General features: G+C 34.3%; 1 protein-coding gene across 2 annotated transcripts; it reads left to right on the forward strand.

Annotated features, from left to right (window-relative positions):
* The first annotated feature begins 2,198 nt into the window (after positions 1–2,198).
* On the forward strand, positions 2,199–5,025 carry LOC147564235 (uncharacterized). Of its 2 annotated transcripts, XM_086644707.1 has the most exons (5): positions 2,199–2,652; positions 3,026–3,161; positions 3,255–3,346; positions 4,210–4,333; positions 4,755–5,025. In XM_086644707.1, the coding sequence occupies exons 1-5, from the start codon at positions 2,309–2,311 to the stop codon at positions 4,845–4,847; spliced, it is 789 nt and encodes a 262-aa protein (XP_086500833.1). In that variant the 5' UTR covers positions 2,199–2,308; the 3' UTR covers positions 4,848–5,025. The 2 variants fall into 2 exon arrangements, with proteins under 2 accessions (XP_086500833.1, XP_086500826.1); XM_086644700.1 differs by having other exon boundaries at positions 2,284–2,652; positions 3,026–3,346.
* Positions 5,026–15,302: the final 10,277 nt, after the last annotated feature.

Raw genomic sequence — 15,302 nt, forward strand, 5'->3', positions numbered from 1 at the left:
AATCTCCACTTCGAAGTCAAATGACTTCTAAAGTACATATAGCCAAATAGTGAGTGTTTGTAGATGTTCAAACAAATTTGGTTAGGGAAACACCTCATGCTTGTGGACATCAATTTCTCCATTCTTATATTTGGTTCAAATTTATTGTACTCTTTTGGAGTTTCGGATCTAAAGCGAAAAAAGGGGTTTCTTACCTCAATGTCAAATTTTAAGTGTTTGATAAGAAGGCGAGAAAAGAAGGTGAGAAAAAGAGTGTCGTTAGACAAATGTTTATTAATTACTATGTTTTATTTATTAATTGGGCCTTTAACCAATGTATAAATGTTAGGCATTAAAGGGGTGCCTTTAGAATTTGAGGCAGTGCCTTTAGGATTTAGGGGGTGCCTTTAGATAAATGTTTATTAACTAGGTTTTATTTATTAATTGGGCATTTAACCAATATATAAATGTTTGGCATTCAAAGGGTGCCTTTAGAATTTATGGGGTGCCTTTAGAATTTCAACTTATTTATTAATTTGGTTTTATTTGTTAATTGGACAAAGCTGAACAAAGAGAGTTACGGTAGGAGAGAAAAAGAGAGAAAGTTATAGGAGGGGAGAGTTATGGGAGGAGGGAGAGAGTGAGAAATCAACTTTCCCATCTAAAAGGTGGGGAAAAAAAAATTAGACCATTTGTACACTTTTTTTTCTTAGGATGAAATCGATTTTCTTACCTGAAGTGGTCAACCAAACAACGGAAAACTGATTTTCCTGGGAAAACGACTTTCTTACTCACATTTTCGCACGTATGAAACGGACCCCTAATTGTCAAATGTGTTAAATTAGTAAATGATATATCATTGATTAAGTCCAAGCTATAGAAGAAGAATCAAACCCTTGACCACTTATACAAAATCTATGATCTTTTACACTAAGCTACAACTTAACGTGCATCTTAAATCTATCTAAAATATAATTATTATTTTGAAAGTATCATACAAAATTCAAAATTTGAGGTCGTTAACCACATTTGGCCCAAAACGACCGCTTTGGTGGCTTTGAGTCCGACCCACCCCTGACTCTAATCTCATTTAGTCTCTAAACAAGAATATAATTTTTCAGTCTCCAACAAATTCAAATGTTAATAACTTGCAGTCTTGCACTAGTCCCAACTCGTAAGTCCCAAAGTAAACAATTAACTCCATAATTTCAACCAAACCTATCAAAGAAGAGTAGTCCTCAACTTAGTTTTCCAATCACCAATTTTGGCAAGTATTTTGGTAAATAAGAAAAGTTTCTAGAGCAATAAGTTTCGGGTGGAAACAAAAATATTTAGAAACTTTTCGTTTCCTCCAAACATCACCCTAACTGTTATTTCAGTTTTTTATTCTTTCCTCTTCTCTTCCCACCTCCACCATAAATCGACGATCTCTATCATGCTCCAACATCCTCCACCATAAACGTTGGCGATCTCCACCACTAAATTCGGTCGTTTTCTTCTCTCTCTATCTCTCTCCTCTTTATTTCTCCTCTCTTTAAGTTTTGACGAAGGGGAGAGCCCCTTTGAGGGAACCTCGTCTGGTTCTCCAGATGTGGAGGGTTTCTTTTGGATATGGTTCCAGATCCAGATGAAGGTACCCTACCTTCTTCTGAAATCAAATGAAGGGTTGCGTAGAAGGGGTTTTCTCTTTCGCCTGAACTTAAAAAGAAGAGAGAGAAGAGGCACAGTGTTTGGAGAATGATTTTTAGGGTTTCCACCTTTCTCCCGGAAACTCCCGCATCAGGGGCCCTCATCGCTAAAGATTCGTCAGGGAACACCATCGACACTAAAGTCCGATGCTTTGAACCAGTTTCGCCCCTCCATAGTGAAGTGGTAAGGTTTTGGTTGGGGATAGAGTTGGGAGAACAACTGGAATTGCCTACTTTTCTTGTGGAAGGTGATGCTAAGGTTCTCATAGAATTAATCATGGTCGTTGATCCGAAGGTGCCTTGGAGACTCTACCACGAAATCAACGGCTTAAGAGAATGCACGTGCCAAAGACAGGTGTAGGTCATTTACTGCCATCGAAGTTGCAATCAGGCCGCTCACGACTTGACCACTTCCTGCTTACCCCGGATTAACTGAAGCTTTGCAATTTAGACCCCATATGGTTAACTTTCTTACAATTTGGTCCTTTTTTTTTAACCGAGATTCGGCATATGTATTAGTGGTCTGTTTAGAAATTGGCTTTTCTCACAAAAAACGAAAAAAGTCTACCTTTCCCGCTCAAACCTAACTGTGTTTAGGGAGAGAGAGAAAGAGTAGAGATTAGAGGGTAGAGAGAGAAGAGATGTCTAGCCATGGCGAGAAAAGAAAGTACAGAGGGTTTGATCAGGAAACCCCATTGATTCGATTCAATCAAGAAACATCAAGAAATAGATGGAACCCTAGAAAGAAACAAAAGCTTATTCATTATCTGGAAGAAAATGATGTAGTGAAGAAATACTGGTTTCAAAGGTATAGTCTGTTTTCTAAATATGATTTAGGTATTCAGATGGATCAAGAGGGGTGGTACTCTGTCACCCCTGAAGAAATTGCCATCAGACAGGCTAGAAACTTAGGTGGTAGAGGTGGAAAAATAGTTGTCGATGGCTTCTGTGGTGTTGGCGGGAATTCGATTCAGTTCGCACGATTGTAAGTATCATTTTTCAGTCAACATCTTCAATCATCTTCTTGACAATGCATATTGAATTGGGAAAAATGTATTCTTGGGGTGGGATAGTTGTAGTCTAGGGTTTATCTACCTACCTATCTTTAATCTGATTATTGTAGAAGAGGGTTGCCCATAATTAGGGCAAATGTGAATTCTCTGAATACGTATTGCTTATCGATTTTTTACTTTTCTTGTCCACAATCTTTTTACTCTTATCTTCAAATTGTAATCTGTATACTTCTGTTCTCCCTAATTGCAAGTAGCTTAAATGTATTTTGAATAGCTTTAAGTGTAGGCTTAGTCAGAGAGGTGATAATTTAACTCACTACTCAATTCTCAATTTTGGTATCTTAGGGGGTACCATGTTATTGCAATCGATATAGATCCTTATAAAGTGAAATTAGCATATAACAATGCGAATATCTATGGAGTTCAAGATCACATTGATTTCATTGTCGGCGACTTTTTCGAACTAGCTTCATCCCTTAAGGTACACCTTAGTTACTTTTATGGTTCATTTTGTGCATTAGATACAATTATGCCTTGTATAACATCTTTCTTGGTGTTTTTTTCATCTTATCAGGGAGACGTGGTATTTCTTTCACCACCATGGGGAGGTCCATCTTATTCAGCAATCGAAAAATTTACCCTTGATCTACTCAAGCCAAAGGATGGGTATTCTTCTTAACTCTGAATAGTTATAAATGACAGAGCCTAAAGCTTATACATTATGCATACTACATCTAAACCCATTCTATCATGATTCATGAGATAACCTATTGAATTTTGTCAAAAAGCTTTTCATTGAGAAGTTCATATGATGCAAGTAACAAGGAGAGACGGTTCTTTGTATATTTATCTTGTCAGACACGGAACACGTGCACCCATACAGTTCTGCGTACGAGTTATGGTATTAAACATGGCTGGGGAGTCTCTGATTGAGTTTCTGGTCCAAGTGTTTCAGACACTTCTGAATTGCTTTGGTGTCTTTTCTATAATATAAGGGAACAATAATCTCTTCTTAATTTTTTGTCCCTCTCTTTTTTGTCCAAGACATAGAATCCACTTGTTGAATCTCTGATTCGGTAGCTTGACTAGTCTTACCATCTAAAGCATTCATCACCTCATTGTCCTTTTGAGAAATGATATAGAGTGATCCAGGAACGATATTCTTCACGTCATCAGATCCCCCGTATCCAAGGAACCGATACTTTGCTCTTCTCTTTAAATACTGAAACCGTCAAAGCTGGTTAGAGTCATATCAGCTCTCAAATTCGACCCTTGTTTCCAAATCTTATATGCATCAGAGGTGCAATTCTTGATATGAATGAAATGACAGAACTCTGAAAGTGAAAAATGATTTATCTTAGCAATCTTTATGTTCCATTGTGATTGATTTCTCTTCAATGTACTAGTAAATTCTCATTTAGAGTATCTTATTAATAGCCTGCAATTTGGTAACACTGTCTAGTAGGTCTGGTTACCACAGTGAAGTGAATGTTATACTCTTTCAGGAACTAACTGAAGGTCTTTTGTAGGTACTCTGTCTTTCAAGCAGCTCAAGACATAACACCTAATATTATAATGTTCTTACCTCGAAATATTGACTTACGACAACTACACGAGCTATCTTGGTTATCTTCCCCTCCTCTACACCTTGAGGTATCGTTTCTACAATTTAATTCATCTCTATCCTCATATATTTTAGCAATATATTCTTCCCGGAAATATCAGTCCATCAATATACACCACTAAGCCTTCTATTTCATATAAGTACGTAACCACCACAAACTTTAGTGAGGAACCAAAAAGCCGCTTCACCATATATACCCTGTTGGCAAATCATAACCACCAGTCCATCACCATCGCATCACACCACCCTGAGCACGTGGCTTCATCATGATGGCACTACCTGTAACCAACACTTATCCGCCACCATATTTACTTGCCGCTACCATGTCACATATCGTCACCTCACTCAGATGTTCTTATAAGTCAGTGTGGTAACATTTATGTTTCTTTCGTGACATTTATCTTATCTAGCTGACTGTATTGGCTAAGTATAGTTGATGGATGCGTGCAGGTGGAACACAGTTACGTAGATGGGAGGTTGAAGGGCGTAACAGCTTACTTTAGCGATCCTAGTTGTAGTCAACGTCTCAATCAATTACTTTGAACCCTATATTAGTTGTGATGAATAGTATCCATCGATTTCTTTACTCTTTGGTACTTGTCACGTAGCCAAAACCAGAATGTCATATAGCCACTGTATATATAAAGGTTTTGAATACACATTTGTATATATGAATAGTCATTCAGCAAATTAAGTGAAAATGTGATTGAAATTTTAGGTCCATTTTCTTTTGATGTTGGCATAATTCTTTTTTTTTTTGTTGAAACACCAAACTCCTTTATCTGCCAAACCATCAAGTCTTAAAGAAATGGAATACAAGAAGTATATGATTGTACAAGGTTCAAAGTTATGGAAAGAGAAACATAAATTTTACAAATATAATACTTTTGCATTTCCATGTTCTCTTTTTCACTTTCCAATAGAACATCAAGAAGAATACTAAAATTAATTTTACAAGTCACATAAAAATATTTAGGAAATAGAAAGGGGCTTGCTTGGATTTGAAATCCTCATGGGCTCATTCGTAGTGATAAGGTGAACTTGAGGAATGGGGATTAACCTTCATGCTTAGATTCTCATCTAACGAAGCTATCTTTTCTACTTTTTGATGCTTAGATGATCGTTAGAAAGTCGTTTGTTGCCCATTTTATGTAAAATACAGAAAAACCTCATCATTGGGTAAGTTTAGCTGATTGTATGATGCAGGCTGAAGATAACTATGTAGATGAGAAATTGAAAGGTATACCGGTTTACTTCAGACCTACGACATTGTCTTGCTTTACATTATTTTAATTCGATCTAAGATTCAACCTTATATGCATTTTACTGTTGTTCAAAAATACCAACTCTAAATTAGATGTAATGAACGTCTCAATCAATTACTTTACTCTTAGTACATGTGTGCGGGCGAAAATTAGGATGCTCATACTATCAGTGCTTATAAAGTCTTTGAAATGATGACTCAACCAACAAGTTTGGGTTATTCAGTTTATACACAAACTCATAGTATGAAGATAATGCAAATCAATTGATGGAGACGTTCATCAACACTAACAGTTAAAGGTTGATATTTTCGATCAACTGTCAAAAACATATAAGGACAAAACTGAGATCACATTAAGATAATGCAAAGCAATAAATTGTTGTATCTATAAAATATACGGTTATGTCTTTCAACTGCCATTTACATAATTCTCAACCACTATAAGCAAAATGGTTTGTCAATCAGAAATAGATAAAGAAAATAAGATGAGGGTCTCGCCTACAAGTAGGAAGATGGTTCAACTCCGTCCTAAAAATAAGATAAAGAAAAGGAGCAAGAAATGACACGTAGATACAAAGTAAAATTTATAAACAACATTGAATTTAATGCAATCGTGTATAAGTAAGACAAAATCCTATTAAACTACAACATCAAATATCCAAACAAAACCTACAAGAATAACACTAACACTTCATAAAAAATCAGAGCTATAACCCTAATCCTAAGATCATGTTGATTTGAGAAAATGGGAGAAAGAGAGTTTTAACCTAGTGAACATGAGAAAATATACATCTAGCTTTCTTTTGGTAAGAGATTTGAGTGCACATAGTATGGTAACTTGAAAAATTAGCTTACGTGGAGATATTGGGATAAGTTTATATTTCAACCCTCAAATCTCTTTAACCCTACACATTTGATCTACAATCCAAAATAAACATAACTCTTGTGTAAATGACAAACTAAAACTAAAAGACAATAGTAAATCACATAAAAAATTGTAGGGAATAGAAAGAGGACAAAGAGTAGAGGAAAAGTTAGTTTGATTTGAAATTCTCATTCTTAGTACCTCCCTCCGTTCTAAATTAAGAGTCGTAATCCAACTTATTTTCATATTTTTTCTTAATTAAGAGTCGTAATCCAACTTATTTTCATATTTTTTCTTCTTCCATGTTTACCCTTATTTATTTGACAACTTTTCTTGAATTTGTTCAAGGATTATAATTTCCATTCTAGAAATACATGTAACTTTTCTTGAAGTAATTGAAAGAAGAAAAACTAACTTTTGTATGTCATATATCTTAAATATCTTAATTAGCTTAATTATTGCACTATATATTAAAAATATCAAAGAAAGGATATTCATAGAAAAGTAAGGGATTTTATATGATATATTAGGAATGGAACTTTTAATTTTGGGACATCCAAAAAAAGAATAGTAGAATCTTAATTTGGGACGGAGGGAGTAATAACGTGAAGTTTGGGAGGAAAGAGATTACATATATGAGACCATTAACATTATTAGATCTCCTTACACATAACAATAATTAAAAGTATAATTAAGTTTAGAATAAAATTACCCTGCTTTGGTGTTGAAATCACTTTTAAATCCTTCTGAAACGTTGGTTTCTTCATCATTGGGTAAGTTTAGCTGATTGTAACTTGCAGGTGGAAGATAACTATGTACACGGGAAATTGAAAGGTATACCGGTTTACTTCAGAGCTACAACATTGTCTTGCTTTACATTATTTTAATTCGATCTAAGATTCAACCTTATATGCATTTTACTGTTGTTCAAAAATACCAACCCTAAATTAGATGTAGTGAACGTCTCAATCAATTACTTTACTCTTAGTACATGTTCGAGCGAAAACAAGGATGCTCATACTATCAGTTCTTACAAACTCTTTGAAATGATGACTCAACCAACAAGTTTGGGCTATTCGGTTTATACACAAACTGATAGTATGACGATCCTAGTTTTAGCTAGCTAGGGATATAATTAGTAAATAAATTGATGGAGACGTTCACCAACACTAACGGTTAAAAGTTCATATTTTCGATCAACTGTAAAAAAAACATATAAGGACAAAACCAAGATTATATTAAGATAATGCAAAGCAATAAAATGTTGTATTGACAAAACATACGTTATGTCTTTCAACTTCCACTTACATAATTCTCGACCAGTATAAGCAAAATTGTTTGTCAAATAACAAAGAGATAAAGAAAATATAGATGAGGGTTTCACCTACAAATAGGAAGATGATTCAACTCTGTCCTAAAAATAAGAAGATAAAGAAAAGGAGCAAGAACGGACACATATATACAAAGTAAAGTTTATAAACAACATTGAATTTAATGCAATCACGTATAGGAAGAGTTAGACAAAATCCTATTAAACTACATCAATTATCCAAACAAAACCTACAAGAATAATACTAACACTTCATAACAAATCAGAGCCATTAAACCCTAATCCTAAGATCATGTTGATTTGAAAAAATGGGAGAAAAGGAGATTAAACCTAGTAAAACATAAGAAAATATACTTCTAGCTTTCTTTTGGTAAGAGATTTGAGTGCACACAGTATGGTAACATGAAAAATCAGATGCCAACAACCATTGGTTGGAGTGGTAAGAGGTATAATCTTCCACCTTAGAGGTCAAGGGTCTGAGGCACGCGCTTAACAATTCAAAAAAAAACATGAAAAATCAGCTTACATGGAGATATTGGGATGAGTTTATATTTCAACCCTTAGATGTCTTTAAACCTACATATATTTGAACTACAAGCCCAAAACTCTTGTGTAATGTTGTATATTTGAATAACTTTTTAAAATTAATTGGCCTTCTAAAACCTAACTTTACAAAATGGTGGTCATGTGTGTTCCTAGTGGAAATTGGGTTAGAAAATCAATTGTCTGGGACTCTTACCCTCCTGGTTATGTATTTATCATATTAGGGCTTATAAAACTACAACTTAAACTATTACAACAAAATCTGTTAAACTACAACTTAAACTATTCAAACAAAAACTTAAAAAATAATACTAACAAACTTATAATAATCAAAGCCATGAAAACTCCTCACAGCTTCTAATTTCTAATCTGATAATGCTTAGTTACTAAATTTACCCTTAAGTAACCTTCATGAGTTTTCTAACTCAGAGTAGTAAAATCATATTTATGACATGAGATTCTTATCGAAAGAAGTTATTTTTTCTACTTTTTGATGCTTAGATGATCGTTAGGAAATCGTTCGTTGCACATTGTAATGTAAAATACAGAAAGTACTCATCACCGGGTAAGTTTAGCTGATTGTATCATGCAGGCTGAAGATAACTATGTAGACGGGAAATTGAAAGGTATACCGGTTTACTTCAGAGCTACAACATTGTCTTGCTTTGCATTATTTTAATTCGATCTAAGATTCAACCTTATATGCATTTTACTGTTGTTCAAAAATACCAACCCTAAATTAGATGTAGTCAACGTCTCAATCAATTACTTTACTCTTAGTACATGTGTGCGAGCGAAAACAAGGATGCTCATACTAGCAGTTCTTATAAACTCTTTGAAATGATGACCCAACCAACAAGTTTGGGCTATTCGGTTTATACACAAACTGATAGTATGACGATCCTAGTTTTAGCTAGCTAGGGATATAATTATCAGGAGTAAATAAATTGATGGAGACGTTCACCAACACTAACAGTTAAAGGCTGATATTTTCGATCAACTGTCAAAAACATATAAGGACAAAACCGATATTATATTAAGATAATGCAAAGCAATAAAATGTTGTATCGACAAAATATACGGTCATGTCTTTCAACTTCCATTTACATAATTCTCTGACCACTTGTCTATTTCAATCAGTTATACCCTAGATAAGATAAGTACGTCAAAGAGAAGATGAACAAGCATTCTAGTTTTAGAAGTTAAAATTTTGGAGAAATTTGTTAGAGAAATTACAACTTAAAATTTAATAAGGAAACTGGTTTGTATAATAATATTAAGAATACACCTTATCACAACATTGTTGAGAAGAAGTTTGCTCATAAACTAAATAACCTAGGTTATAAGGTCTTTATTTTTGAAACCTTATTGAGAAGCTACAAGTCTACAACTGTTTCAATTTGTGATTCTTTTTGGAAAGATGATATGGGATTTTACAGAATCATCATGTATATAGAAAGAAAGACAAAATCCTATTAAACTACAACATATATTATTCAAACAAAACCCTACAAAAATAATACTAACAAACTTATAATAATCAAAGCCATGAAAACTCCTCACAGCTTCTAATTTCTAATCTGATAATGCTTAGTTACTAAATTTACCCTTAAGTAACCTTCATGAGTTTTCTAACTCAGAGTAGTAAAATCATATTTATGACATGAGATTCTTATCGAAAGAAGTTATTTTTTCTACTTTTTGATGCTTAGATGATCGTTAGGAAGTCGTTCGTTGCACATTGTAATGTAAAATACAGAAAGTACTCATCACCGGGTAAGTTTAGCTGATTGTATCATGCAGGCTGAAGATAACTATGTAGACGGGAAATTGAAAGGTATACCGGTTTACTTCAGAGCTACAACATTGTCTTGCTTTACATTATTTTAATTCGATCTAAGATTCAACCTTATATGCATTTTACTGTTGTTCAAAAATACCAACCCTAAATTAGATGTAGTGAACGTCTCAATCAATTACTTTACTCTTAGTACATGTGTGCGAGCGAAAACAAGGATGCTCATACTATCAGTTCTTATAAACTCTTTGAAATGATGACTCAACCAACAAGTTTGGGCTATTCGGTTTATACACAAACTGATAGTATGACGATCCTAGTTTTAGCTAGCTAGGGATATAATTATCAGGAGTAAATAAATTGATGGAGACGTTCACCAACACTAACAGTTAAAGGCTGATATTTTCGATCAACTGTCAAAAACATATAACGACAAAACCTAGATTATATTAAGATAATGCAAAGCAATAAAATGTTGTATCGACAAAATATACGGTTATGTCTTTCAACTTCCATTTACATAATTCTCGACCACTTGTCTATTTCAATCAGTTATACCCTAGATAAAATAAGTACGTCAAAGAGAAGATGAACAAGCATTCTAGTTTTAGAAGTTAAAATTTTGGAGAAATTTGTTAGAGAAATTACAACTTAAAATTTAAGAAGGAAACTGGTTTGTATAATAATAATATTAAGAATACACCTTATCACAACATTGTTGAGAAGAAGTTTGCTCATAAACTAAATAACCTAGGTTATAAGGTCTTTATTTTTGAAACCCTTATTGAGAAGCTACAAGTCTACAACTGTTTCAATTTGTGATTCTTTTTGGAAAGATGATATTGGATTTTACAGAATCATCATGTATATAGAAAGAAAGACAAAATCCTATTAAACTACAACATATATTATTCAAACAAAACCCTACAAAAGTAATACTAACAAACTCATAATAATCAAAGCTACGAAAACCCTAACCCTAAGGACATGTTGAATTTAAGAGAATGGGAAAAACAGTTTAACATTAGATCATCTTCCACATAATAATAATAATAATAATAATAATAATAATAATAATAATACTAACAAACTCATAATAGTCAAAGCCATGAAAACCCTAATCCTAAGAACATGTTGAATTTGAAAGAACGGGAAAAAAAAAAAGTTTGAACCTACCAATAATAATAATAATAAGAATAATATAATATAATAATCAAAATATAATAAGATCAATTAAGTTTAGAATTACCGTGTGAATGTGATGTCGTGTTTTGTTGTTATTCCAAACTTTTACAATCTTCATCATGGGCAGAGACAGATTTATGGGGAGAGAATTTATGGAGAAATCGATTACGATGGAATTAGTTTCCTAAATTGATCGGGTTTCTAAATCCTAAATTAACAGAACTAGTAACAAACTAACTAGTATTGGTTGGTAAAAGAAATAGAAAGAGTTCAATATATAGAAGAGAGAAAGAGTCGGATTTGCTTTTATTTGAAAAAAAAATACCTAATTCACATCCATTACGCAATAGGGAAATAGGTTCTTGATTAAGGCTATGTTTGTTACGCGTGGAAATTGGGTTAGAAAATCTTCATAGGAAAAAAGTGTGAAAATTTTAGCATCATTTACACGAGAAAATTGTTTCTCGCTGACTCTCACTATATAACCTATGCATTCCCTCTCTCTGTCCCGTAAGAGTATTTCTGTAATTGTCTCATTCTTACTGGCACAAAACTTTATTTTTTTGTCTAACGCTCTTCCCAACTGGGTCATGTATTTACCATATTAGGGCTTATAAATAGGGGTGGGACTTGGATCTGGTGACCACCGGGTTACTCACTCATCGGATCTGATTGGTGGGGTTTTGAGATTTTATGCCCATTTTTATTACTCTCCAATCTCCATCATCATAAGCACCAAAAGGACTCTCTTTTGAAATCTCTACTTTTCTCTCCCTGTCTAGTAAACCTAAACCCCTATTTATGATGGAATTAGCTTCTTAATCCTAAATTAACGGAATTAGTAACAAACTAACAGAAATTGGTCAGGTCGGTAAAGTCAGTTTTATTTGAAAACAAAAAAAATAAATATAGAAAGACAAAGAGTTGGTTTTATTTTTTCAACAAAAAAAAAAAGTCGGTTTTATTTGAAAACAAATCCTAATGCACATCCGTTAGGCACTTTCTTCGTTAAGGCTATGTTTGTTACCTGTGAAAATTGAGTTAAAAAATTAGTTTCAGTGGGAAAAATCAATTTTCCAGTGTTTCGGAGACCAAAAATGTAGTGCCCCTATTAATTTTTGGGTTGCCTTTAGTAGCAGCCCTTGTAACCCATTTAATACCCCCACAAAACACTACTGCTCAGGCCCTTTTGATTTCTTTCTTTTTCATTCTTTTCAACCGTGGGTTTGGGAGTGAGAAGGGGGTATTGGGTTTTTCTAGAGTGAGAAAGTGGAAAGGGGTTCTAGAGAGAGAAAGAGCTAGAAGAAGAAGAAGAGGAAGAAGGGCTTGGAGCTTGGTGATTATCTTCTTTGTTGTTCTTGGTGTGTGGTTTACATTGCTTTGGATCTAAGGTAGATTTCTACTCCTCTAGGGCTTGAATAGCCATTTTTATAGAAAACCTAGACAAACTAGGTAACACCACAAACCCTAGATTTTAGTATTACTTGAACATAGATTAGGGTACTTGACATGAATATATATACTAGAAGTAGTAGATCTATATTTGTGCAAACTCATTTCTTGGTCACTTCGAATCTCATCTATGTGTTAGATTTTGAGGATATTTGCTATAATGACATACTTGATGAACCATACAACCTTCATTTACATTTCCATGCTAGATTCATGTATTACAATGATATTTAGGGCTAAACCTCTCTATTTGCCATGATTTTAGTATATAGCTCTTATAATTATATGTCTCTCATTATTGGACAACACTCTTTATATAGATACATGAACATGCCCTAGAAATCAACATGATATGAGAATTTTAGGCTATTATCATCATTGATTCATTACTTGCAAAATTACAAATATGGAACTCGTATGTCGTAATATGCTATCGAATATGATTTTGATTTATGTATGTTGTGGTGTGATGCTATTATATGTGTGTGATGTGATGGAGTTGGTGGAGAGTTGTGAGAGTTTTGTGGTTGGTTCGACCCTCTCTACCGGATGTGATATTGGTATGGAGCGTATGGGGTCGGCGCTAACACAATGGATGACCTTGTGGGCCACACTCTCATACAACGTGGATACCAACTTGTCATATTGCTTTTGGTTGTTTATTACAAATGGTGTGATATTATGTATGTGTGACGTGATGGAGTTGGTGAAGGGTTGTAAGAGTAGTGTGGTTGGTTCGACCCTCTCTACCGGATGTGATATAGGTATGGAGCGTATGGGGTCGGCGCTAACACAATTGATGACCTTGTGGGCCACACTCTTACATAAGGTGGACACCAACTCGTCATGTTGCTTTTTGTTGTTTGTTACATATGTGGTACATTTTATTTCTAATGGTCACAAATCGGATACTATACTTGGACATCTTCTCATGATAAGTGGTTGTCTATTTGTTTTGGTAGCTCTTGAAACTGTCTATTGAGGCTTTAGAGGTTTCGAAATCTACTTGTTGGGGTCTGACCCAACCTTTTATTTTTCAGGACAAGGAAATCGGGAAGTGCCACCTGCTTGAGTCATAGTTAGCCTTGGAGGAGTTTCTTTAGTGGTTTTCGGTCTTTCTTTAGGTAGTTATTTGGAGTTGTATCTTCTAAACACTTGGTGTTATTTATCTTTTATCTTGTCCGACATTTGTGTCGATGATTTAGAGACATCCTATGAGTTTTGAGAAACTTGGTAAAGTTTCAGTAGTTGATTTATTGTTACTTTTTGAGCTTCATGTTCGATACTATTTGTCTCCTTGATGAGTATATCGTATATGTTTACTGTTCTGCGAAGAAATGCTTTAAGTTTAGGTTTTCATGGCGGCCGACGTGGAAATCTGGATTTGGGGTGTTACAAAAAAAGTGTGAAAATCAATTTCTAGTGAAGATATTAACACCTTTTACACGAGAAAATTGCTTCTCCTTCACTCACTAAATAAACTATGCAATCTCTCTTATCCCATAAGGGTATTTGCCTAATTGTCTCTCTCACTCTTACTGCCACAAAAATTTAGTTTTTGTTCAACCTCTTCGCGTCCTGGATTACTTGTTATGTATTTACCATGTTAGGTCTTGCAAATTGGGATAGGGATTGGGTCGGGTAACGAAAATTAAGCAGTGTGACGAAATTTATCAAACAGAAAATATTGAAATAAAAACTTAAAGAACATATTCGAAAGAAAGGTTTCTTATGCGAGTAAAAATGAATGAAGAGATAGCCATAAAGATATTTATAAGAGAAAAAAAAGATATGTTACAATGATGAGTATGGACCTAAGATTGACAGATCAAAGACTGAAATGATGACGTGTGGCAAAAACACCTATCATTACAAGAACAGTTAGGTAACCAGGATTTTGGAAAGATTAGGCTTTGAGATTAATGAGCTCCTAAAATGTCGGATGATGACATCACAAGTATTAGAGGATATGACTCGGATTTTTTTATTTGAGTTTGTCAGCGGGTAAAAGGGCCCGACCCAAACAAAGAAAACCAATAAAAGAAGCGAAAAAACAAAGAATATATGATCAAATAAAAACTAAATAAACGATCTTTCTGTCAGTATTTACGCATGCCGAACTCTAATTATGCCTCGTTTATCCTCCTGCACAATCTTCGCCAACTCACTCGGCGGTTCCTTCGGTCCCAATTCTCGATAGCCAGTATCTGGTTTTAACTTCGATAAGAGATCAGTTGCTTGATTTATTTATCGGATGGCGTGCATTATGGAGCAGCTCTCCAGCTGGGACCATAGACCACGAATTTCCCGGACTATTCTCCTAATTTTCCAAGGTGGGTGCTTACTCTCTATGGCTAAAATCGAAACTCCAAGTAAGGAATCTGAAGCGATCTTGATTCGGCGCAATCCCATTCTTATTGTTAATCCTAACCCCAAACAGATACCCTGCATTCATGTAATATCACTGACTCACTCTCTGTTTTTGCGGCGGCTGCTACAATAACATCACCAAGGTGATTTCGTATAATGGCACTGAAACCCCCTGATTCAGCTTCAAGCGA

Source organism: Eschscholzia californica, unplaced genomic scaffold, assembly GCF_041429995.1.
Source record: "Eschscholzia californica isolate CP2 unplaced genomic scaffold, dmEscCali1.0.p SCAF_1, whole genome shotgun sequence".
Classification (NCBI taxonomy): domain Eukaryota; kingdom Viridiplantae; phylum Streptophyta; class Magnoliopsida; order Ranunculales; family Papaveraceae; genus Eschscholzia; species Eschscholzia californica.

Bases quoted from the DNA above. Each gene is read 5' to 3' on its own strand.
- LOC147564235 (XM_086644700.1), top strand. From the start codon at position 2,309: ATGTCTAGCCATGGCGAGAAAAGAAAGTACAGAGGGTTTGATCAGGAA. The intron at 2,653-3,025 runs GTAAGTATCATT...TTGGTATCTTAG, and splicing joins TCGATTCAGTTCGCACGATT to GGGGTACCATGTTATTGCAA. The intron at 3,347-4,209 runs GTATTCTTCTTA...GGTCTTTTGTAG, and splicing joins CTACTCAAGCCAAAGGATGG to GTACTCTGTCTTTCAAGCAG.